The sequence below is a fragment of the Solea solea genome, chromosome 9, assembly GCF_958295425.1.
Source record: "Solea solea chromosome 9, fSolSol10.1, whole genome shotgun sequence".
NCBI classification, from domain to species: Eukaryota; Metazoa; Chordata; class Actinopteri; order Pleuronectiformes; family Soleidae; genus Solea; species Solea solea.
Genome location: NC_081142.1, coordinates 14,456,417 through 14,481,776, shown reverse-complemented (window position 1 = coordinate 14,481,776; position 25,360 = coordinate 14,456,417). Strand labels below are relative to the sequence as shown.

At 39.4% G+C, this 25,360-nt stretch overlaps 2 protein-coding genes across 4 annotated transcripts in view; both read right to left on the bottom strand.

The window, feature by feature from the left end:
- Positions 1-8,580, bottom strand: part of mast3b (microtubule associated serine/threonine kinase 3b) — a 38,927-nt gene extending 30,347 nt beyond the window's left edge. For both annotated transcript variants that reach the window (XM_058638126.1, XM_058638128.1), the window contains exons 1-2: positions 8,172-8,580; positions 4,140-4,229 (exon numbers count right to left, since the gene is read on the bottom strand). In XM_058638126.1, the coding sequence (XP_058494109.1) occupies positions 4,140-4,229; positions 8,172-8,218 (137 nt within the window). In that variant the 5' untranslated portion in view covers positions 8,219-8,580. The remainder of the gene's footprint in view (positions 1-4,139; positions 4,230-8,171) is intronic.
- Positions 8,581-15,025: 6,445 nt separating this feature from the next.
- Positions 15,026-23,748, bottom strand: LOC131466264 (N-acetyllactosaminide beta-1,3-N-acetylglucosaminyltransferase 3-like). Of its 2 annotated transcripts, XM_058639471.1 has the most exons (3): positions 23,672-23,748; positions 22,239-22,318; positions 15,026-17,531 (listed from the first exon to the last, which is right to left on the bottom strand). In XM_058639471.1, the coding sequence occupies exons 2-3, from the start codon at positions 22,310-22,312 to the stop codon at positions 16,382-16,384; spliced, it is 1,224 nt and encodes a 407-aa protein (XP_058495454.1). In that variant the 5' UTR covers positions 22,313-22,318; positions 23,672-23,748; the 3' UTR covers positions 15,026-16,381. The 2 variants fall into 2 exon arrangements, with proteins under 2 accessions (XP_058495454.1, XP_058495455.1); XM_058639472.1 differs by lacking the exon at positions 22,239-22,318 and having other exon boundaries at positions 23,672-23,729.
- Positions 23,749-25,360: the final 1,612 nt, after the last annotated feature.

Below are 25,360 nucleotides of genomic sequence, written 5' to 3'. Positions count from 1 at the left end.
TAATTTAACTGAGCAAACAAAAGAAACAATCTTATTTGATCGCTTCAAATGAACACAGATATTTTTAAGTGATGATGTCAGTGCAGACCATACCATAAATTTGGGATTTGGAAAACCAAGAACAAAAGTAGTTCGCGTCATGCCTTCGACCTAAATGCAGCTGGTTAGCTGCTGTGTTTGCAATATTATTTGGAGACGTGTTTGATGCAGTTCATGCTTTGTATGATTGTCATCATAATTTTGCACATGCAGTGCTTAACAAATGTACTAGACCACCATCCAAAGCTACAGTTGCCCTAAATCATCGGTAATTATTTAATTTATTAATGATAATTTTTTATGTTTCTCTAATGGAGAAGCTCTTTAACTATATTTATTTATGTTTTCTCATTTTTATGACAAGCAGTGTAATAAATATGTTAAGCACTGTATGAAGTTTTCTTTTATGACAATCATGTCATCAAATCCTGATTCACACACACCTGTTCTGTCATGCTCCACATCCGCCTTAATTAATGCAATAATCAATACTGTAACTAGTCTCAAGTTTATCAAATGATCAATATAACATTTAAAAATAACATTTTTCACACACAGATTTCTTGAGCAGGATGCCTCCCTCTCTAGGAAACCCTGGTTATAATAGATTTACTTTCTTAATGTAGTATTTTGTCTAATTTCTTTGTAACTGGAGTCCCTAACAATAGCCTAAAGACATTCATTGTTGCACCAGTAAGATTGCTTGTGCTCAGACAGCCCTGTTCTCAAATATGTCTTTACATCCAAAGGCACTTTTAACTTTCAAAGTTTGAGAAGTATAGCATTTGATTTTTCTCTGGCAAACCTCCCGCTCATTCTACGTCAAACACAAACGACATTTTAAGAATGAATTAATAGATTATTTGTAATTTCAAACAATTACTTCTCACTATATACACACATATATAATTCAGATTAAATTTGTCCTTACAGTAACTACAGGAGGCCAATGAGCTCATGGAATCATCCATCCATCCATTTTCTACAGCTTTATCCTCCACAGGAGAGTCACGGTGGGCGCTGTGCCAATCTCAGCTCACATAGGGTTATAGACGGGGTACACCCTGGACAGTTCACCAGTCCATTGCAGAACTAGATTCGCACAGGTCAATTTAGAGTGTCCGATTTACCTAATCCCACATATTGCATGTTTTTGGACTGTGTGAGGAAGCCGGAGAACTTGAAAAACCCACACACACGGGGAGAACATGCAAACTCCATGCGATAAAGACCAGGGTTCCAACCCGGGTCTTCTTGCTGCAAAGGTAAGAGTGCTAACTACTACACCAACTGTGTGGCCCCTCATGGAATCATTGCACATCAATTTAATCAACAAACCGTAATTTCATCTTCTTAAATGTGACAATTTTCTGTCCTCACTGACATTTTATGCACTAAAGCGGCTAATCTTTTAATGGAAGAAAAAAATGAAAACAATTATGAGTTGCATCTCCTCATTCTATAAAGATGAGTATTAAAAAAAAAATGAGTGACATCTTATGGTGAGACTGCATAGTGCAACAAAGAGAGGACTCGCTCCACTCACTAATGGCTTTCCCAAGAACATCAGTGAAGTACATCAGCCTTTGCATAACAGAAAAGATGTCAACGTTTTACAAAAGTCTCTCCTCACTTCACTCTATCACTCTGCAGTTTCCTCCCTTTTCGTTGGTTTAGGCCTCAGGTTTATGAGAGTAGAGCTTCAAAACGTGAAAGGCACGTCTGTTCGCGCTGCTGGCAAGACAGTAACATCCATAAATCAAGACCCTTGCTCAAAGTACATATAAAGGCACATTCTAAGGCTACAATAAACAAACAATTTTCATTTTAAAATGATCACACACTAACATAAACACATCTATGGGTAGCGGATTTAATTTCTTTGGCTGATAAAGTGAGGTTTGCATTGGTATACAGAGCCGGCCCTGGGCATAGGCAGTATAGGCAAATGCTAGGGGCGCCGTCATCCGCAGGGGGCGCCGAAAACGGAGGAAAAAAAAAAAAAATATATATATATATTATTTTTTTTAAATTATAAATACTACTTTTTTTTTTTTACCAGTGCCATTATTACTATTATTTCGAAATATTATATAAGCCCACAGCGACATAAAGTCATAGCAAAGATTATTAAATAATGCATCGTAGTTACCGTTGTTGGAGCAGAGTGTTAGCTTGCTAGCTTACTTCGGACGATAGCAACATTGTTTAATAATCAATAAATAGCTGAGTCGACGTGTGTTTATGTTACTCCACCTTAAATTCATCAGGGACGTTTGGAAACTTAACATTAGGCCTGTTCAGGTGTTATTTTACAGGTGTCTTTCCTGCTTGTATGTCAGTTAAAATGCTTTAAGTTGTCCATCCCCTTTGTAATATGGTGGTTGTATGCCTTTGGTTTTATGTGTCACAGTTTATGTTTGTTAAAGTTTACATCAGTGTTAAAGTGCAGTTAAAGTGTATTACTGTTAATATTCCATACCTTAGCTTTCCCATATCATTCATAGGCTATATATATATGTTCATTTCACTGCACTTTACTGGTTTTTGCACTCTGGTTAGACTGAATTGCATTGCAATGACAATAAAGTTGAATGAATCTCATCACATTTTCATTATTAGTCTATATTAGTCTCATGTATAGCACACCAAGCATCTGTTTTTTTATTAAAATGTAACATGCAGTCGTCACATATACTTCTCTTCTCTCTTCAGATGCACTTTTAAAATATTTCAGTACCACCCCCAGTGACACAGCATCAGGTGCTCCTGTCCTTTTTAATTTTATCACTTGTTTCTTTCTTTAGTTTTTATTTGGTGTGATATTTTTTACTCAAAGAAATAAAATCTTTTATACACACATGCAGTTTCTGTGTGATTGTATGAAAGTTGATTGTGAAATTGACTGCTACGATGCAAGGGGGCGCCAGCTAAAATCTTGCCTAGGGCACCAAATTACTCAGGGCCGGCACTGTTGGTATAGACAGTTTTTCATGCTGTTTGCATGACCGTCATGCTTTCTTTTGATTCCATGCAGATCATATACACAATACATAAGCGCCATATGCTTAGTATGGACCCTGCACCACTTTCTCAGCAGATCATTCCAATGTTAGTTGTAAAAATATGTGAGAGATCACAGTCAAAGCTGATACAGGGAAACAATGTAGAAATTCAGAACCTCATGCCAGACAATAATCACGTCTGTGTAGTGAAACGACAGGGTGGCGGAGGGTGGGTGGTATATCGGTGGTGCCGTTTGTTGGATCGATGCCAACAAACGTGCAACCTGCTGCACCGTGGCATGATTAAAACACATGTGTTGTGTTCAGGTCTTCATGTGTGCATTGCCAGTCTAATTTTTCACAAAAGCAAGTGGGTTTCATTACTGCACGCTGACAGCCTCGCACCGCTCACACATCCAGAAACATGCTGGATGTAGCCGCCTCTGTTTGCAGTGTTGCCTTCCTCCACAGTTCCCAGCACCGTTGCCAGGCAACCAACAGAGACTTAGAGACAACTAATAAATGAGAGGTCTTTACTGGTGAAACAGAGGCATCTTAATAAAAAAAAAAAACAACAACTCTGTAATTGGAAAGCCATTCATTTCCTCCAAAGGTTACAAAAAATATTTTTGAACAGTATTATGTGAAATATGAAGCATGTTTTTTTTTAAAAGGAATTTAGTTTTTTTATTTTAAAAATTCTACAGCATATAATTTTCTGACTTTACCCCACAACTCTTGGTGTCTGAAGCCCCTTTTGTTTCATGTGATCTCAAAATGTGCCATGATTACATACATTTGAATTTTTTTAAAGACCGATTAATGTCATAATAAATGATAAAAGTGGGACTGGATCAAAACAAAATTCAGTGCTCATGATCATGGTAATGAAGGGACTTGTCACAGTGCAACACAATGGTTCACTGATGTGTTTGTTCTGGACAACAATGGAGTTCTATGTCACAAAGGAATAAGCCTCGTCTACTCAGACAATACCTATTACGTGGATCAGCTAGTTATTAGTTTTGAGGTGAATGGACTCATTGATACAAGATTATTTTAATGGCACTTGTTGATCGGAAGTGTCTGTCTTACCTCCACGGATGAAGGGTTTGTAAGGGGCTGCAGGGGCTGCAGGGGCTGCATGGGCTCAGGAGGGTGGGGCTCTGGCAAGTGGGCGACAAACTGTAAGACAAAAAAACATTTTTTCACATGTATGAGCGCGATGACTCAGCGTGTCGCGTCTGTCATATAGTGAGAAGCAGTGCTTTCGCTGTGGATTAGAGGTCGATGCGTGGTTGGATGGTTGGAGGTTGGATGCAACCAAGGCTTCTGTCACACTAAAAGGAATAGGTATACCTGGGATTTGTGAACCCAGGTAAATCCTCGGCAAAAAAGGCGAGCTTGTGATTAATTGTGATATCACTACCTTGCCAGAAACAAAACAAAAGAAAAACAGCACAATTGGAGCACCTTGGCAATGTTACAGTTGCTGCTAATCAGTCAAAAGTCAAACTCAAACTTCCATCCACATGAGGGTCGTGGGGGGCGCTGTGCCAATCTCAGCTGACATAGCACGATAAGCGAGGTACACCCTGGACAGATTGTTAAAACAAAGGCCATTCTGCATGGAGTTTGCATGTTCTCCCCTTGTGTGTTTTCTCCGGTTTCCTCCCTCAGTCCAAAAGAATTAGGGACTAGGAAAATTGGACACTCTAAATTGACCGTAGGTGGGTGAGGAAGGTGAGTGTGAATGGTTGTTTGTCTCTCTGTGGACCTGTGATGGACTGGTGACCTGTGCAGAGTATACCCCGCCTTTCGCCCTATGTCACCTGGGATTGGCACCAGTGTCCTCCAAGACCCTCACATGAAGGATACAACGGTAGGAGGTGGATGAAGATGAAATAAAAGGGATTGAGCGCTATCCCAAGTTATAAAAAGTAAGGTTTGCTAAAAGTATTCATGGTTGGAGGCTATTCTAATGGCCTGAAGCGGACCAATAAGGTGTTCACTTGGATCTATAGACACATGGGATTAAATAGTTTTTGTTTTTTTGTGGGAATGGGGCATAACTGAACACAAATAAAATCTTGTGACCTTTTACACCACAGGAAGTTAGCAGCTATATATGTCAACACACAGGAAGTTTCACTGTCCAGCACACATTTAGCGGTTCCTCTGACACATTAGACCCTTTTTAGTCTGGTATGTTAAGCCATTATTTGTCAAACTTTGTGAAGGAGAAAAGAAAATAACCAGTCTGCACCATTTTTGGCATCTTTCCTTTGAGGTGCGTAGCACAGTGACACACTGCAGTCTATTGATCGGTCGACAGAGAATCAGCACTTCTGGGTGACAAACAGGATTTCTAAATATCCCAAGCATTACGATAGAGAGAGGATTCAAGGCTATTTGTGTGGAAGGCAACACAAGTTACACACTGGAGTTTTCACACAGTTTACAGAAATGCAAATATGAATGAAAATTGATCATGACGATGAATGTTTCTCAAACTTCCTGACAATCACGACCCAATTCGCAAAATAAGTCAATACCAAATTTATGGACTGTATTGCAATTTCAGTGATACCTAACGTTTTTGAAAAGGTAATGCAAAAATTGGTAAATGAATAACAACTTTGTTTAATGCACATTATTATACACACATAAACTACACGTAAAAGGCTGGAAAACTCTTAAAATTATTTTAAATTGTTTTGTTTTTATTTGACTAAATGATTAGTTTTTACAATTTGTACAATGAATGTATAGAATGTTTATCACAAAATATCACTTATGGTCCTAAACTAAATATTATCTACTATTTCACATCCAAATGCACCATTAGTACATCAAAAATATACATGCTCAGCCATCCTACGGTCTATTTCTCACTAAGGTGATCCAGTCCTGAAGCTGTTTTCTATTGATTTCCTCGCTCATATGCTCTGTCTTGTGGGCACCACAGTGCTGCTATTATCTCTGCACTGTAGAGGCTTCTCAGTGCTAAACACAGAGCTAATGAATGTGTTGTCATAGTAATGCAGGGAGGGTGGTAATAGGAAAAAAACTATTCATTGTGCAAAGACTCCTTATTCTGTAGTGTCACCTCATAATTACACAACAAATAGAAATTGTTTCATTGAATTTGGTCATTCAAAGACACTGACACGGAGTGCAGGAGCAGCTACAGCCTTTCCATACAGCAAATTGTCAGCGGGATCATTTTGCAGCAAAAATAACATGTCAGCTGAAGTACATTTTGCTCAAAATGATCGACTCAATGAAAGATATTCTGCCATATTAATGTCTTTCACTGAGAAAAACATCAGCAAACTTTAAATGTGCTATTATGAGCACACACTCCGTCTGACACAGTCACTGAACTGAAATACAGCGGCAGGGGTCGAGATGTGGCTCGTCAATCGCGATCGGCGGCTTTCAGCAGTGCTGTGGCGAAATACACCAAACTCCTCTGTTAATTATTGATATTTTCCTTGCTAAATGTTGGAGATTAACGCATGTTTTCAGGACTGTTAAATCTTTTTAACTGAACTTCAGCTCGGGATTGTCGGCTTTGATTCTTGAGTTGAATGACTCTTCCATTGGCGACAATCAGTGGACGGCAGTCCGACAATGTCACGCATTGTATCAGCTCAGCTCGCTAGGAACCTCGCCAGAGCAGGTACTAAAAAGAGTACCAGGTACTATCGCTAATGGAAAAGCAAAATAACCGTACTCTGGTGTGCAGGTCGCGCTGGGAACATGCACACCAAGCACAACAACCATTCACTCTCACACTCACGGTCAATTTAGAGTGTTCAATTTGCCTAATCCCCAAATCTACATGTTTCTGGACTGTGGGAGGAAACCGGAGAACCCCTAGAACCCCCACCAGAAGGCTAAATATCACAGTTTTGAGAGTGCAGACCAATGCATCGGCATCGGCAACAATCACTGAGACTCTGAGCCCCTCCCTTGTCTGAAACCTCTTCTGCATCAGAAGAAGCAACAGTGCCTAAAAACAGAAAATGGAGTGTAAACAGTGCATTCTCTGCTCAGATGATCCACACTGGAGGCAGATTGAGGGATCAGACAATGGTGATGTGAGAAGGGAGCTCCTACGCCTTCAGCATGTAGTGGGCTGCAGGTATATGCTTCCCCCTCCCTTCCCACAAGAAAGGCGATATTCTCTCTCGGGGATGCGTGGGTGGATATAAGCCTGAAGCCATGTCCTTTGACAGGAATTACAGATTAGCATTCATGAGAATGAAATGTATATATATATATACATATATATATATATATATATATGTATGTATATATATATATTCATTTCAAAGGTCTTAAAGGCATATGTGTCTTTTGTCTTGTGAGGCTGAACATGTGATTCATGCTCTTCATGCATATCATACTAGCTGGTGAAAAACAAAACAACAGCATTCACATGATACATAATATGCATCTGAAACTCAGCAAAACATATGGTTTGATGGAATACAATTTTTTTCTTTAAAGCAAAACCCAGTAATTACATTGTCTTTAGGAAATAAACAATACTGCTGGGTTATTTGACATGCCTCAAGCTTTAACTTTGAAGTGCTCATCTTGGAAAATTCTATTGCTATTTCACTTGTTTGGTTTCACAAGTTGAACCTGCGACAAACTGTGCAAACACACTGTTCAAGGCCAAAAAACCTCACTGGATTCCCTGCATTCGGTGGAGACTTGGTTTAAAGATTGATAGAAGGCAACACTGCAAACTTCACAATACTGCAATATTTCATAAGGTAAGGTTTTACAGTATAATGACAGACATTTAGCTTATTCTAACTTATTGTATTGTTCTATATATTTTGATGCTGTAACACAAATAACTCCTCCCATGGACAATTCATTCTATTCTATGCTGTTGTAGTGGCCTCTTCTCAAATGCAGCACAAGGCAGATCTGGTCTCAGTGCTTCAGTGGAAAATAATGGAGGTAAAAAAACAACATCTTGATCACACATCATCACTCTCATTACAACTTTGAATACATTGCAACATGATAGCTCAGCAGCTCCCACAAAATAAAGTTATTCTTATTATTTCTAATTAATATTATTAGGGAGAAAGCAGAACTTACTCCAGAGTCAGAGAGGGGATCTTCAGTTTGTCTCGCCTCGACTTCATTCTCGCTGAACACACACACAGAGAGCCGGGTACGCTCTCTCTTACCACAGCGCGGCACCACTCACGCTCACAGCCGGCTTCCAGTCACTCATCGCTGCGGTGGGTAAAAATAACCCTTCAAACTGTGTATCGTTTACCGGTGGCTTCAGCAGATTCCAGTGAGATTTTCCGCGCGGAGTAATCGGCTGCAACAAACATTTACATCCCCTCCACCTTAAAAAACAACAACAAAAACAAACGCTCCTCCGCGGCAATTTTGTGCGTTCCGCTTGTCTTGAAACCCACTCGTCTCCAACGCGCACCGGAGAGTGACTGGCTCAAAAGCTCAGGAGCAACGGGTCACCGCTAACCTCCGTGTGACTGGTGGGGAGCGAGGGAGGGAGGGAGGGAGGAAGAGGGCTAGTCTGTGGAGGGGGCTTGGGTGGTGGTTGACAGCCAGCAGAGGTGAATTTGGGTGAGGAGGAGTGAGGGGGAGGAGGTTGCTGGCACTGGAACTACTGAGGTATGACTGGCAACCCTGTTCAGTTTATTATAATAAACAGGTGTATTTGGCTAAATCACACCTAAACACCCGATGTTCTTCATCACTCCATTGTTCGCCGAATTCCCCTGCCAGTGTGTGAGTGCAGCCAGTGAGACAAGATGAAGCAGCAGAGCTGTGAACAGGCTGCTGCTGGTGAAGCTGGGGAATACCTTCACTGTAAACCGTGACAGCTGCCACACACCAAGTGTTTCTCAGTGTCTGTGTGTCTATGTGTGTGTGAGACTGACTGACAGTGACCAGGTTATTTTCAACCTAGTTTTATTTTTTTAATTTCTTTTTAAAAACACCCAAAACGATCAATACAAAGCAGAAAATAGTCAAACAAAATGGCATAAAAGACATTTAGAAAGATTATAAAGAGGTAGAAATATTACAGCCTTGAAGTAAAATAAATAGGATTACGTTAAATAATATAGGATTACGTTAAATAATATAATATAAATGAAAAATAATAACATTTTCAGGTCAAAGAGTCAAAACTCAGTCGACTTTTCTTCTCAAGAAAAAAATAAATGTTGTTCTCTAACAATAATAATAATGTAAGAAGAAAAAAGTCACTCCTTTTCTTCTGCTTCTCCACCTGCACCACCGTGTGACTGAGGCTGATGTGGTGAAGTGGCTGTGACGCCCCCTGCTGGCTGCACTAATGCTCAATAACGCTAATGCTGCTCAATTGTGAGAGAAAATCATCTAAACTTTGACACAAACTGATGAGAAGAAAGTTTCATTAGAAATGAAACAAAAACACTGATGAAGAGCTGAAAATCCGAAACACTGTAGATTCAAGTATGCCAAATAATTTACTTTAGATTGCAGTCAAGTTAAAGGACCAGTGTGTGACATTTAGGAGGGTTTATTGGCAGAGTGTGTACAAACTAATCCATAAATATGTATTTTATGAATCTGCAAAAAGGTACTGAATCAATAAAGTAATGCTGTGTGTTTATATTTATATATAAATTTATATATTTATTTGATCAATTTTTATATATTTTTACAATGTTTCTGTTTACATGTATATTTTGCATTTATCTCGCTTTTTTTGTATATTTCAAGAGACAGTGTCTGAAACTGGGCTGTTGTTTCACAAACACCTCCCAGTTCTGAGAGAGAAAGAAAGAAGGGCTGGAAAATATTAAAGCAATAGAAAGAAGGGACTTAAAAAGATGGAAAGTGAAGGGACAGAAAGAAAGGATGAAAGGACAGAAAAGGGGATGAAAGAAATAAGAATGGATGAAAAAGAAAGAAAGGAGGGAGAAGGGATGGAAATAATTCAAGAAGCAGAAGCTCAGAATTCTGACTTTTTTCCCCAGAATTATGACTTTTTTTTTAATCTTAGAATTCTGATTTTGGAATAAAAACAAATGCATGATTTTAATTTTTTTCTTCATAAAACAGCAAAATTGAACAGAAACCATATTCACCAAAATCAAAATATTATAAATTCTTAACTGATGAATAATCTATACAAAGACTTTTATTTAACACTAGTTTTATTTAATTTTAGACATGAAATAACACGTTTACATGCAGTGTGGTCTTCCTGACAGGTGGGGGCAGCATATCACTTCTACTGTGTGTGTGTGTGTGTTTGTGTGTGTGTGTGTGTGTGTGTGTGTGTGTGAGTTAGAGTGAACTTGTATTTGTCCCCTCTTTCTGGCATAAACACTCTAGTTTGGTCATTACTGCTAATGGTGATCAAAACCTGGTCTTAGCAAGGCAGACCCTCACTTCTGAGGTAGTTGTCAATTTCAATTTGTAAAAGACAGGTTAGAGAGAGAATGAAATCAATGTCAATGGGCAAGAGTGTGTGAGTGTGGATGGGTGTGTATCCCTGCTCGTGTTCAAACTCACATTCTCAAATTATAGGTATTGCAGGGAACTGCGTGTCATGTATGTGAGGCATTATGGTATAATTAAACACAATGATATGATGTCTGTAACTCTTTCTCTCTTCTTCTTCTTCCACTCTGTTTTCCATTCCTTTCTCTCCTTCTCCGTACACATCATCATCCTTTACAGTTGATACTTGCGTGTCTGTCTGCTCTTTGCTGCTGAGCAGATTTTCACACAGTGCTGGGAACAAAACTAAGAGTGAACCCTACAGTAGAAACAGTAGAATCATAATCCAGCCATTTTCTACCGCTTTATCCACCACATGAGGGTCGCGGGGGCACTGTGCAACTCTCAGCTGACACAGGGCGAAAGGCGGGGGAACACCCTGGACAGATCACCAGTCCATCACAGGGACACACATAGAGACAAACAACCATCCACTCTCACATTCACACCTATGGTCAATTTAGATTGTCCAGTCTACCTCATCCCTATTTTGCATGTTAATGGAATCATAATCAATCTAGAAACAAAAATCATCCTCAAGGAATTTCCTGATTGCTTTTTTTCCTGTTAGATAAGCATTTAATAGGAGAGTCGGTGTCTCAGTTACCATGGTAATAAATGCTTTCCTGCTCTTGTCCTTCCACCACTGTGTGTGCGTGCCTCCCTCTGTCTCTACTGTGTGAGATGATGCTTAGCTAAAACGCTGCTTCAACATGTGTCCCTCAGCAAATGGCAGCCAAGTGAGTCTAAGTCCAAGGCGATAGTATGTATTAAGGCACCTTTGTTTCGCTGCTGGCATGGCTTCTGTAGTTGGCGTGATGCCCACTGATCTTCTGTAGTTTAAAAAAAAACATACAGTTGGATATGCCAATCATACGGTTAAAACACGAAAACATTTCAGAAAACACGATGACATTTCAGATTACGGAAAGGATAGGGACAACACTTCTTGTTTCTGATTGGACAGAAACCTACAGTGTAACGTCATTTCCTGTTTCTACTCCGCTGTGTCCGTGCACACGAGAGATGGCGTTAATAGAGAAATATTTTGAAAGAGACATACATATAATGTTATTCTTGATACGCTTTCAGCCCATCATGACATTAACGTGCCCTGAACACACAGTTGAAGGAGTTAGGACTGAGGAGACGGGGTAACTACTCTCACTAAAAAGTACCTGGTACTAGGTACAATGCTAGTCGAAACACAACTTAACCGTGTCCAGGCGAGGCGAGTCGAGCCGATGGAAACAAGCCATAAGACAGGAAGACGCAGTGATAGTTCAACAATGGATAACAGGTCAAATTAGACGTGTGGGCTTTTGAAGTGGTTTTTCATGGACTATATACACACCAAAGCACCATTTTCATGCATGATGCAATTATTTTAAAAGATTTACTTAAATGAAAATAAAAATACACAACACTTGTCAGGCATTTGAATTTTGTCCATCTCTCCTTGTGCAAGCTTCTCTATAACTCTTTTGTTCGCATAGCATTGTTTGTGTTTTTTTGCTCTTTCAGATAAATGTCTGTAATTCAGGCTTGTCCAGTATCTGACAGAGGAGGCAGGGAAAACAAAAGTGAGTTGTGATTATGGACAGTTGTTTGTTTAGTTCGTACTGTTTGTTTTGTTTGCCCTCCTCCCCCCCCCAGTGAGGAGTTGTACAGTTTGATGGCCCGGGGGACAAACGAGTCCCCCAGCCTGTTGGTCCTGTAATTTGGGAGGAGCAGCCTGTTGCTGAGGCTTCTGTGGCTCCTCTGGCTGATGATGACAGTGTACAGAGGGTGGCTGGCATTGTCCAGGATGCTCAGCAGTTTGTCCAGAGTTTTTCTCTCTGCCACTGTCACCAGAGGGTCCAGCCTCATTCCTACCACCGAGCCGGCCCGCCTGATGAGTTTTTCCAGTCTGTGGAAGTCTCCCTTAGTTGTGCTCCCGCCCCAGCACACCACAGCGTAGGAGAGAACACTGGCAACCACAGACTGGTAGAACATCCACAGGAGCTTCTTGCAGATGTTAAAAGATCGTAGCCTCCTCAGGAAGTACAACCGGCTCTGGGCCTTCTTGTACAGATGCCTTGTGTTGCTTGTCCAGTCCAGCTTGTTGTCCAGCCACAGCCCAAGATATTTGTAGGTCTGAACGACCTCCACCGCCTCTGCTCCTATTAGAACTGGTCTTGAAACTGGGTCTGTCCCTCCTGAAGTCGATGACCAGTTCCTTGGTCTTTGAGGTGTTGAGCTGCAAGTTATTAATGTGGCACCAGACAACAAAGTTCCTCACCAGGCTCCTATATTCCTCTTCCTCTTCATTGTCTCTGAATGTATTATAAGAACTGGATAGAGCTCCACCCCTTTGGCTCCGTTCATTCCTATGGCGCATGGAGTTGCTCACTCGCAAACCACTAAACGACACCCCCCCACACTACACGACACGCCTACTCAACTCTGATTGGGTCATAGATAAGCGAAGAAGAAGGCTAAAAGTTGTGTGTTTCAGATGCGATCTCTTCTGTGACCCAATCAGAGTTGAGTAGGCGTGTCGTGTAGTGGTCTGCGTGTCTGCAGTTAGAACTACTTGGGACTTTTTTGGCATATACGCTGAGTGAACAACTCCATAGGAATGAACGGAGCCAAAGGGGCGGTGCTCTATACTGTTCTTCTAATACATCCATGTGGCAACCAGTTAGCTTCTCATACAAGCTCCTGGAGAAAGAACGAGTGTAATTCCTCCCTCTGTCTTTCGTTTGCTGCTTTATGGCGACGTTTGGCTGGTCGGGTCCGAGTTTTATAAACCTAAGCTTTTCGTCTATGAAGCGACTTATTTTGCAGCGAGAGAAAGCTGTCTGGTGGTTCCTTTTCCATGACGAAACTGGCTGGTAAAGTTAGCACAATTTACATAGAAGCGAGCGGAGGCATTTCCGTTATCGCCGGCTATCAGGCCATGTCCGCTCGGCCGTGCAATTCAGCGCCCGAGAGTTTTCTTATCTTTTGCTCTGTGACATTGTGTCTGGCCGTTTCTCAATATCCATACTTGTGCGTACTTGTGCGTACTTGCGTACTCCCGTACTCGTGAAAACGTCATCAGCCTCAGACCAAGAGCTGTTCCAATTCTCAAGTAAGCGAACAGCGAGGACGGTTCTCAAACCCGGAAGTGTTCTCGCTCCGCCCATTTTTACCAAGTATGCATCGGAGGTGACTTAAGCGTACTTGGGATGGCCATGTATCCCAGAATACATTTCGGGCGGAGCACAGCAGCAGATAATAGAAATATAAATCTGAAATAAATATTTTTCTGTGTCCCGGAACGCAGTTTTATCATCATTTGAGGCGAGAAATGAGTCATTTAGAATTTAAACATGTGGTTTATGTATTAAGATCTGACGTAGTTATAGTTTGGCAGCGACGTTTGTTGGAGGTGATCAGCTCCGCCTCACTCCTGTGCCTGTGCCCGGCACAGAGCAGCGTTACCTCGGCCTGTCCTGATGAAATGATCCGCTGGCTCAGACGTCGCTGTCATTAGATGCTCGGTGTGATCCATTGTTGTTGACGTGTTATTTTGTTTTAAATGGAAGCATTTTGACCTGACAGTTAGAAAGTTTGTATATTATTAATGTTGTATTTATTTTAACCTGGAATTTTAGATTTATATTAAAGTCGCACGGTCATTATATCTGTATTTAAATATAATATGTAAATATTAGATATGTAGAGTAGTATACATTTGTACACATTATATATTTATAGAGTAGTATATATGTATACATATATAAATATATATATATATACTACTATTTTCCACATTGTATTATTTGTATTGTATATTTTAATAGAAATAAATTAATAAAAGTTAAATATTTACAATGTGAAAATAATAACAATATACAGTATATGCATTTATTAAAAGTATTTCATATGTTCATTTATCAACACCGTAGGTGGCGGTAATGAGGCTGCAGCACATGGCGCCACCCTTCAAACAGCAGAACAATACATACATACTTGCTTGCTTGAGTATTGAGAAACAGCCACCTACTTGTGTACTCCTGTACTTGTCAAGTATATACTCCCAGCGTACTTCTCAAGTATATACTTCCCAAGTAAGCAAGAACATACTTGCTTACTTGAGTATTGAGAAACGGCCTCTATCTCACTCTGAGCAAAAGTTTACGACGTGTGCGCCCGAAAACCGGAAATACGTCATTTGACCAGAACTCGTTGTAAATGGGTAAAATTTTGAATACAGATTACACACGGTACAACGTGGAGCGCATTGTTTTAAATTGTCCATGTTTTTATAAATTATTTTAGATCAGGGGTGTCAAACTGATCAAAATTAGATCGAGCCCAAAAATGTTCAACTCGAGGTAATGTTTGAGCAAGCATCAATGTAGAACAACATTTTTAATTTTTAAATAATAAACTTATATCTCTTAAATCTATTTATTTCAGTAATAATATTTAAAGCATAGCCTATACAGTATAGTCATAGAACAACATTTGTGATTCTGTCTGAGAAACATAGAAATCCATGACAAAAATAAAAATCAAGGCACTCGCAGATTGTTTTAAAAGACACAAAAAGCACACCAACACATTTTGACTCATGCCTTCATCTGAATGTGGAGACAAAATAATATTAAGTAAATAAAAGAAAAAAAAAGACTAACTAAAAAGACTTACTAAACCTTTAGCATTATAATATCCCTGCACAAGTCAAAGTTTTAACACAACAACTAACTTCACCACCTTGTCTTTGTTATGCCTCCACCCACCAGTCATGTTGCAGTTTACATTCATGTCTGACCGTGTATGGATTGTGGAATCACATTCAGACATTTATGAAGTGACAGTGATTTTGATCACTGATCGTCTTTTAAATCTGTGATCGATTTTAAATATTTGGCACATTTACACATGAATGTTTATTAATGTGTGCTGTCGCTAATTTCAAAATAATGATTAAAAAAAGTGAAGTCAGCAAACTGAAATTTGGTCATTGGTGTTTTTTGAAACAATATTCAATTAGTAGTCAAGCTGACAAAAAGGATATAATCGTGTAATACATAGAACGCATTATTTAAAAAAGGTCCGTACAGATTTACACTGACACACAAAAAATATAGATGCAAGACTTTTGTTTTTGATAACATTTTCCATGAAATCAAGGAAAAACGTGTAAGGCTTATTTCTAATATGGACCAATATTCCACAGGCCACAATCAGTGACATGATCAACAGTGCAGTCACACCAGACACTGGCACTCACTTCCACACTTCATTGCACATTTAACTTGTATTTTGCTCAATAAACACTCATCTTATTTCACATTATTCATGTGTGCACGTCACGTGTATTTTTGTTGAGTGTACGTACAGAACATTTGCCCAAGTCTTCCTTAACTTAATATAAAACCACTGAATATACTGTACTGTACAGTACTGAATGTACTACTACTATAAATCACTGAGCTAAAGCAAAAGATTACTACATGACGTTAGACCATTACACACATCCCAAGAGCAAGTGCACGATGCAAATTTGCAACATCTTGATGTGTCATTGAAATAAAAAAACATGATGAAAACTGAATCAGGATCAGGTGTCATTGTCAAGTGTGAATTGAATTAAGACGATCATTTTATAATGCTAAGATAACTAAGCTTGCATAAAGAAAGAAATTTCTAAGTGCCTCTGACCTGATACCAACCCTAGAGTTGATGAACTGTGTTCAGCATACTGCCACCACTACAACCTCATGCTACTAAACACTGAAATATTAACATTTCAGTTTGGAGTCATGTATTCTTTGCCACATAAGAAATGTGGCTTGTGGAAGGAATCTGTGCACCAATAACATGTCTTTATAATAGCAAGGGTCATATTGATCCAGTTTAGTTGAGGGAATATTTACTCCAAATGTCTTCACACCTATATGGTTAGAAGGCTTAAGTCCTGCTTTGGCCAGGCACATCCCCATGTAAACATCATCAATGGGAAGAATGGGAATGGACTGAGACATCTTGTATATGACCATAGCTGTATAGCCAGACAGGAGGAAGCCCCCACCACTACAATAAATAGGGAATGAATTTATCTCGACTTGAACAGGAACATAATATTTGCTATTTGGGTTTCTGATGGGGTCGCCACTCATTAAAGAGCCGGCAAAGAGGTGTTTGCTTCCATCATTGTCCTTGAGGCTTTGGAGATACTCCACCATGTTGTCTGTGTTGGCAAAAACATCATCATCACCGTTCAGCAAGAAGCGAGCATTTGGACAGTTCCTCTCCATCCATTCGAGGAAGAGTATCTGCTTCAGTGTGAGGTTGAGGAATGTGTCCACAAAGTCCCATTGGAGAATGTCATTGTACTCACGATGCTCCATTTCAAGTAGTTTGTTCTGTCTCAGTTTTTCAAAACCAGTATCAGTTGTTCCTGAGATGAAGACCCTGTGGATCTTCTTACCATTGTGTAGCCTCTCTTTAGCCCAGGTTTTGCGCAGTACCTCTCTGCGTTCGTAGTTTCCGGGGGAGCTCTTAATGACAAGAAGGAGGAAGACATCTGCAGATTTATTTGCTCCTCCACATTTGTCTGGAACGTTCAGTAGCATGGGGAAATGCCGACAGTGTCGATAGTACAGAAAGTCTTTTATACGACGAGGAAGAGAGCTGAAATCTGTGACGTTCGCAGCAGATGTATTTTCTTGACATTTTGGCCAGGGGAAGACATAATGGCTTGGAGGTTCTTGTTTAATTTGACTGTCCTGCTCTTGTCTCTCATCATTATAAATGCGTTTGTTTATGTGTTCCCATTTGTGAAGGTTCTTTGTTTGGTCACTATAATTCCTTCCGAGATTGAGGACCAACACACCAAGACTGACTGCCAGCCAGAAAGTTCTACATCGGATTCTCTTCATCCTTGAAACTCTGCAGAGAAAAAAAACAAACAAACACATTTCTAATCAGCATATCTCTGACAGGAATAAATAATTGAAGTTACTTTTTCAGTAATAGTCATTCAGGAAAAGATCCAGAATATTAGCACTGTGCACACTGTCGTGCTCCTCCATCTTAACAGATGAAATGTGTTATTTTTGACAATTTAGCTAAACTAAAATAGACACATTGCTATGTTTGTGCTCAGCTTTCATATGTATTTTGTTGGCTTACACATTAGACAGTAGATTTTTTTAAGGTCATGGTTAATTAAATGATCATTGATCATTTTGACCTGTAATGACGTCATTATACGTTTCATCTTGGATGATGAGAGCTCAAATTACTGCCTATTCAATACGCCTTTTTGGAGATCATCATCAAGCAATGAACAATATGCTAGAGGGCCTAGAAGGGGTCTGTTGCTATGTAGATGATGTGGTAATCTGGGGCTCCACCCTACTAGAGCACAAGGAAAGACTGACAAAAGTGCTCCAAAGGGGGCGTGAAAATTGACTAAAATTAAACCACGCCAAATCCAATTCTCTGTGCAAGAAATAACATTCCTAGGAGACAAACATTCTTCTCAAGAGATAGAGCCATATGAAAGGAAAACAAAAGCCATTTTAGGCACGCCACGCCCCACAGACGAGAAAGGTGTGCTCAGAATAATGGGAATGATCAGCTGAAAACATCAGCACTGAGAGAACTTCTCCATGACTCCAATGAATTCAAGTGGACATTAAGGAATGAGCGAGAATGGAATGAGCTTTTTTTGAGTTTATGTACACACCAGGCAATCATTTAGTGCTGGCAGATGCGCTATCACAAGTACTACGTGCTCCACTGAAAAAGAGATTAAGAATCATGTCAACATGATTGTTGAGCCTCTGCCTGTCTCTCACCTCAAAGCACAAGAGATTAGAGAAGAAACAGTCAAAGACAAGCAACTACAAACAGTGATGGAAAACATTCACAGTGGCTAGCCCAAGGGGTCCTGTCCAAAATATTATCACATTAGATCAGAGCTAAGTGTGGCAAATGGACTGTTATTGAGAAACTGTAGAATTGTCATTCCACACAGCCTGAGGCCAGAGATACTTTGTAGGCTACACGAGGGCCACCTGGGCATTGAGAAATGTTAAAGGAGAGCCAGGAATGCCATGTATTGGCTGGGAATCAACAAGGAAATTGAAAACATGATAGGAAAATGTGAAACGTGTAATGAGTATCAGAGCAAACAGGCAAGGAAGCCTATGCTGGTCCAAGATCTCCCCACTACTCCTTGGGAGAAAGTTGAGCAAATTTGTTTTGCTGTAATGGCAAAGACTATGTGCTAGTGATAGATTACTGTTCAAACTTTCCTGAATTTTCTCTGCTCACAAGTGCAGCTTCCATCAGTGTCATTACTCATGTCAAGTCCATTTTTGCCCATCATGGGATACCAAAGACTGTAGTGAGTGACACGGTCCTTGTTATAACAGCAAGGAATGGCAATAGTTTGCAAGACAATATGGATTTCACCATGTCACTTCAAGTCCACAGCATCCACAGGCAAATATGACGTGGTGCGTATCCAAGACCAGGATGCTTGGAACTGAAAAGTTCTCCAGGAGGTTGGACCGAGATCATATGAAATAAGGAATGAGGAGGGTCACATGCTAAGAAGGAACCGTCGCAGCCTACTTAGAACCAAGGAGACTTTCAGAGAAACAGAATGTGAAGATGACGATGGAATTGCTCCTGTATCACATCACACAGAAACGGTGCTGTTATGTTTGGTGCCAACAGGTGCCATATCAGATGGACGTGTGCATGTGGACACAAGTGATGGTTCCTCAGGGTCACCTGTCTTGACGAGATCTGAGCTTCAAGTCAAAGGCCAGTCAGACTCGATCTGTGAATGAATGGACTGATTATGTGATGCTATCATTTTTTGTGTTAAAAAAAAGATGATGTGATGTTTGAAGTTCATTTGTTAAATGTCTGGTAGTGTTACAGAAACCACCTCGGACAAAGACGTACTCACACTACAGACAAAAAATGCTTTAAAGCAATTTTGATGAATTTTTATTTCAAATAATTTTTTTTATGGATGAACTCATTTTACCAAACTGTGAATGCCTTTTAGGGGTGGGGTGGTCAATATTCAGGTTGTTAAAAGACTACCATTACAAATTACCAGCTGTTGGTAAAAATGAGTGGTAACATGTAATCATTACAGAGTTGACGGTCAGCTTATCCAGCTTCAAAATGAACAGTTTGTGGCTGTCGTAATTTCAATGCTTCAATAGATATAAAATGCACCATTGGTTGGACTACATTATCTGTACTTACAGAATATTACACCAACAACCACACTGAACTGGACAGAGACAAAAATACTTTTATAGACTGATAATGGTTTTGTCAATGCATTTGATAATTTCAAAATTATAGGTAACAGGTCAGTAGTTACAGGTAATCTTACTGCATGAATTTTAATGAATGGCAATGCAAGTCCTGTAGTTAGAGCTGTAATGGATTGGGGCACCAGGCTTCTGCCATCTATTCACTGTATAATTTCAGCAGGACCCATGCGTGCTGCCCAGACCAGAGGCCTTCTTGGGGCATATGCACAAGAACATACCCTGTCTTGTATGAGTTGATTTTGGTGACTGTACAATGTGAAGTATCAAAGTTATTGAAAATTATTTGAAATAAAAAATCACCAAAATTGTTTAAAAGCATTTTGGTCCAAAATAATAGGTGTAGTGTGACCATGGGAAGTACAACTTGGTCCGAGGTGGTTTCTGTAACACTACAGTTAAGATCAGTGAACCTATTGATTCTTTTTGTCGAGCTCGTGTTTTCAGCGACGCACTTTGTGACGCACTTCGCCTCACACCCGTCTCGCTGCCGCTGCACATAGAGACACATGTTATTCTTCCAGCGCGGAATTCAGGTCACTTGGATGAAAATGTTACTGTAGCTCATTGACGACACAATTCTGATTGGGACGAGACCACGCTTGTGTTTATATATCATTTTGTTTACAAGTTATTGAACCAGAAAGTCAGAATCTGTCAATATCTTTTCAACTTTACCGAACTCAAGAAAGTAATGTGTGCCCCTGACTGTACCCCTTTTTTAAATGAAAGCCTTTGCAAAGCGACTGCAAAAAAAAAGGGCCTCTTTTAAGATATTCTTTTGCTTTAATCCCTGAACTACGTCAGAGTATTTGGGCCACATTGAAAAAAAGAAATCACATCAAGCTGTGCTTGCCGGACCTCGTCTCCTTCTGGATCCAAAATCTTAACCATCAGTTGGATTGTTTCTTGAGAAACCACAAAACCCCTCTGAATGGCCCGCTGATGCATTCACTGATACCCAGTTAAAGCTAAAACAGTGTTTGCTGTTCAAAGACCTGTGTTGTTAAAAAGTTTCGAAAATATTACAATTTAGCTGTGTTAGTGTTTAAACTAATGTGATGCTATATTAACTAATTATTAACTAATTTTGCTGGGGACTCCCATGCTGGAACCCCCTCAAGGACCCCTTGGGGTCTCTGGGCCCCACTTTGAGAACTACCATGATAGAATATTATTATTTATGTATATTATTACATACTAGAGATACATTAAGCCTAGAGAGAGATTTTCTTATCATAGCTGAGAATTTTCTATTCATACAGAAGAGACATTAAATACACACATGCGTAGTGAACTAGATTGGCTATTTTCACTACTACTTAAAAGTGGAGTTTTTTTGATGAAATTCTCTTGACAATGTTTACAAATGTTTTTTTTACTTTCTGAAAAATGTATCTTAATTTATTTCCTTTACCCCTTATAGTCATGCCGAACACACACAAAACCAAAAGAAAGCAGCACACCACACCAGAGGAGAACTCTGCAATGTTGATCAAGTTTTACAATGATGGTAAGATAAAACATTTTAAGTTTTCACCATAGCCAGTCGTAACCATAAACTCACAGCTTTGTATTCAATCTTTGTTGTACATACAGTGGTCTTGCATGGGGCCAGGCTGTCAGGAACTCTATTCTTAAAGACGAGCTAAACCCCCTAAATGATTTTTATCTTAATTTTAGTTCACATACCTGGGTATTCAGGGACCTACAAAGCTTAGAAGTGTAAATGAAATAGAACAGCTTATGACTGAACACAAATTTGGGAGTGAACACGGTGAAATAATATGATAAGCATAACATAATAATAAGTATTTAATACATCTTTTTGCACTTTTTGTAGTTGAAGAGAGTCAACAAAATGCACCAACAAAGGCACTTACCATGGCAAAGTTAAAGGGTGACTTTCAAAAATTAAAAGGGGAGGACCAGCTACTGAAGGAAGAAATCCGTCTCTTGAAAGAGGAGAACCGATTGCTAAAAGAGCAGCGTGACTTCAACCGAGAGAAGGCTGTCCACACAGAGGTCGGCCACACAACATCAAAAGGTATCTATACTGTTCTCCTCAAAACCAACATGGTAGGCTGTAAATACAATCTAAAGCAGTCTTGATTAGTTAAAGGAACATCCATCAATGGTTTTGTGTTAAAATAAGTTTTAAATGGCTCTACATTCTGACAGCAATCACTGAAAGAGTGTTTAGTCAGTGACTTGAAAGCCCCAAACCCCCACTGTCTGCTATCTCTCTGGATGCAGGGCTGATGTATCTCTGCACCTGCAACCATTGTACCTTTTCAACCGAATCCACCACGCCATCCGTGAGTCTCTACGAGGTCCGGTTGCCGCAATACGTCTGCCCTGCATGCAGCACTACAGGAGAGAGAATCATTTTTTAGACTGTGGGAACCAAGGTTGCCCACAAAATATTTTCAGAATTACCTACAACTACAACAAAATCAGAAAAATGTTTATATTGATTATGTTGGGGTGACGTGATGTCACATTTTAAAGTACTGTACCCCAGCCCCCCTTATCTGTTTTGCCTGCTTTTGTGATTCTGCTGTTCTTTTCATGTTATAAATGAAAATAATAATGATAATAAAGAGAACTCATAGATTTGCTAACTTCTAACATTTTATTTTTCTAAATTTAAGGGCAACGCAAAATGAGTTATGGGGTTTCCTCTGACTCTTCTGACTCAGATGACCCCTATGAGGATCGGAAGAGGAAGTGTAAGAAGAAACACAAAACACATGGGTCTTCAGACTCCTCTGATGATGACTGGAAGAAGAGCAAATCCAAAAAACCCTCATCATTTGGAAAGAGAGGTAACCCATCATCTGGAAAAAAGATGGCTCACATTTCTGTTGCTTCTTTAACAACGCACACACCAACAGCACTGTTGTTTACATTACAAGTCAGCAATATTATGCACCATTTTTTTTTTTTTTTTTTTAAATGCCCCCAAAATTTGGTAAATGCACCCCATTTTATACATTGAAGGGAAAAAGTTTAATTCGTTTTAATTATTTTGATTACATTACATTGAAGCTAGATGACCTGGTAGCTAATGGCTTTTTGCATGGTCCTAGCAAGGTATATGGAAGATGTTAGTGGAAGCATCTTTTATTGTGACACTGGAGTCACATTTCCATCATAATTTCAGTGTAGCATGCTCATTTGATGTGGCATAATTACCTGGTAATTACCGGACCGTAAAAGGAAGGGTTACCGTTTTTTTTGATAATACACATATAATGCCAATTTTTTATGCGTTAAATATTTTAAACACATATGACCATATATTGTCATGACTTCATCAAGTAAATAAGACTCAAGAGCTGCCCCTGAAGATATGACCAGCATCTGTGAGTTGACAGGTCTATGGGATTTGTGCAAAAGGTTTAATATGAAAGACAGGCATATGGATCCTTGACTATGGCCCCGCAACCCACATCTTCAAACTCCTTAAATAAAAAAAATAAACTTTTTTTTCTGAACTTTAAACACACAAACATCATAAATAAGAAATCAAATCATATTTGAGGAGAAGAAGTAAGTTTCCATTTTAAAGTAACAATCTTTTGGCATTTACAGTTTTTTCTTTCTTTTTCTGTCAATCAACATCCATTATCATGGTCCACAGCAAATCCACAGGAGTTGCGGACAGCAATAAAATGAGCAGGATTAGTAGATTAGGACTGAAAGTTTACCTTACTTTACCTTTGAAAGCAGCAGCTCTGTCTTCTTGTGTGTTTCTGAAGCTATTGAGAGTAGTATTGAATTCAGTGGGCATGTCTCAGAGCTGGTGTGATGTGATGATGATGATGATGATGCTGGGCGGTGTCTGTTTGTGCTGGCAACCAATATCTCCAAAGTTAATTTTTACTAGTCAAAACTACAGTTAGTATATATCTGTAATTCCTTCATGTCATCATAGAAATCTCTAATTCCAGTTTCCAGTTTAACGTCATTAGTCATAATTCAAGTTCAAGATATCTTTTATTATCCTCAAATGAAGATTTCCTTTTTATGTATCTTGAATTACATTTCAGAATGTAGTTGTAGATATCTCAAAGTGGAATTCTACCTAGTTAATATAATATATAGTCAGAGAGATATCTAGAATTGGAGTTTTGACTAGGATAAATGATATCAAGATGACACCTGTCGTGCCAAGGTATTACATCTCACATCGTTTAGTTATTGTTTTGGATTATAAAAGGTAGGCGTAATAAGCCTATGCTCTTTTGGTCTATAATTTTTCTCCAATTTAAATGTATTCTGTTTTCCTAGTCTATGTGGACTGAACTAAAATACAGAGGATCCACATTGACCTGACGCTATCCTCTCTTCATATTCACTTTAAGTTTTTTTTTGTGCTTTAGGTTTTTTTCTTTCAGTCGTGCTCTCCCTCCTTCCCTCCCTTGATTGTGACAGCGGAAGTTGTCAAGTCGTTGTTCTGAGACTGACCGACGAGGATGTTTCTTTCATCTTTTTAGAGTCAACGTGTATGAAACCAGAGCACTGACATTAAGTTTTGACATTGTAGAAAAAGTTGCATTGACACTAAAACATTGGCACTGAGGGGAGGGGCTAGGAACATGAGAACGCGCTTTAATTGAGGTCATGCAATGTGTCATTATAGATATCTCTAATTCCAGTTTCCAGTTTAACGTCATTAGTCATAATTCAAGTTCAAGTTATCTCTAATTATCCTCAACTGAAGATGTCTGTGTTGCCCTTTTTAGGTATCTTGAATTACATTTCAGAATGAAGTTGTAGATATCTCGACCATGAATTGTAATTAGTCATTAACTATCTAATCAGCACTTTCATCTCTAGAGATGAAAGCTCTGTGTGTTTCTGATGATGCATATAATAGATGTTTGATTGAGCATAAAAACATCCACACCATTAACTAACAAAACCTGGTCTAAAAGTCAATACCGCTGTGTTTTATTAGCTATAGGCGTGTTCCCCATGCATGCCTATAGGACATCCTACATGTCAACAGCGAGGTTACAGGACTGATGTCTGCTGCTGAACCTCTGTCTGTCACTTCCTCCTCTTAAGAATTAGAATGAGTCATTTTTGCACACAGTGAGCGCATATGCATTTAACCCATCCTAGTAGTATCTGCACCCGGGGGTGCAATGGGGGTGCACTGGCCAGTGAACTTCAGGTACGAGCCCAATTCCTTTCCTCTTGGCCACGGGCTGCCCTTGACTAAATCATGGGTAAACTGATATAAATGTATATGTAATATTAAATTCAGTGGGCATGATGATAATGGCTACCAATATCTCCAATGCCATTCTTACAGTTTAATATCTGTAATTCAGTTTTTACTAGTAAGATTCAAACTATATTTGCCATTCATATCATAATAGAAATCTCTAATTCCAGTTT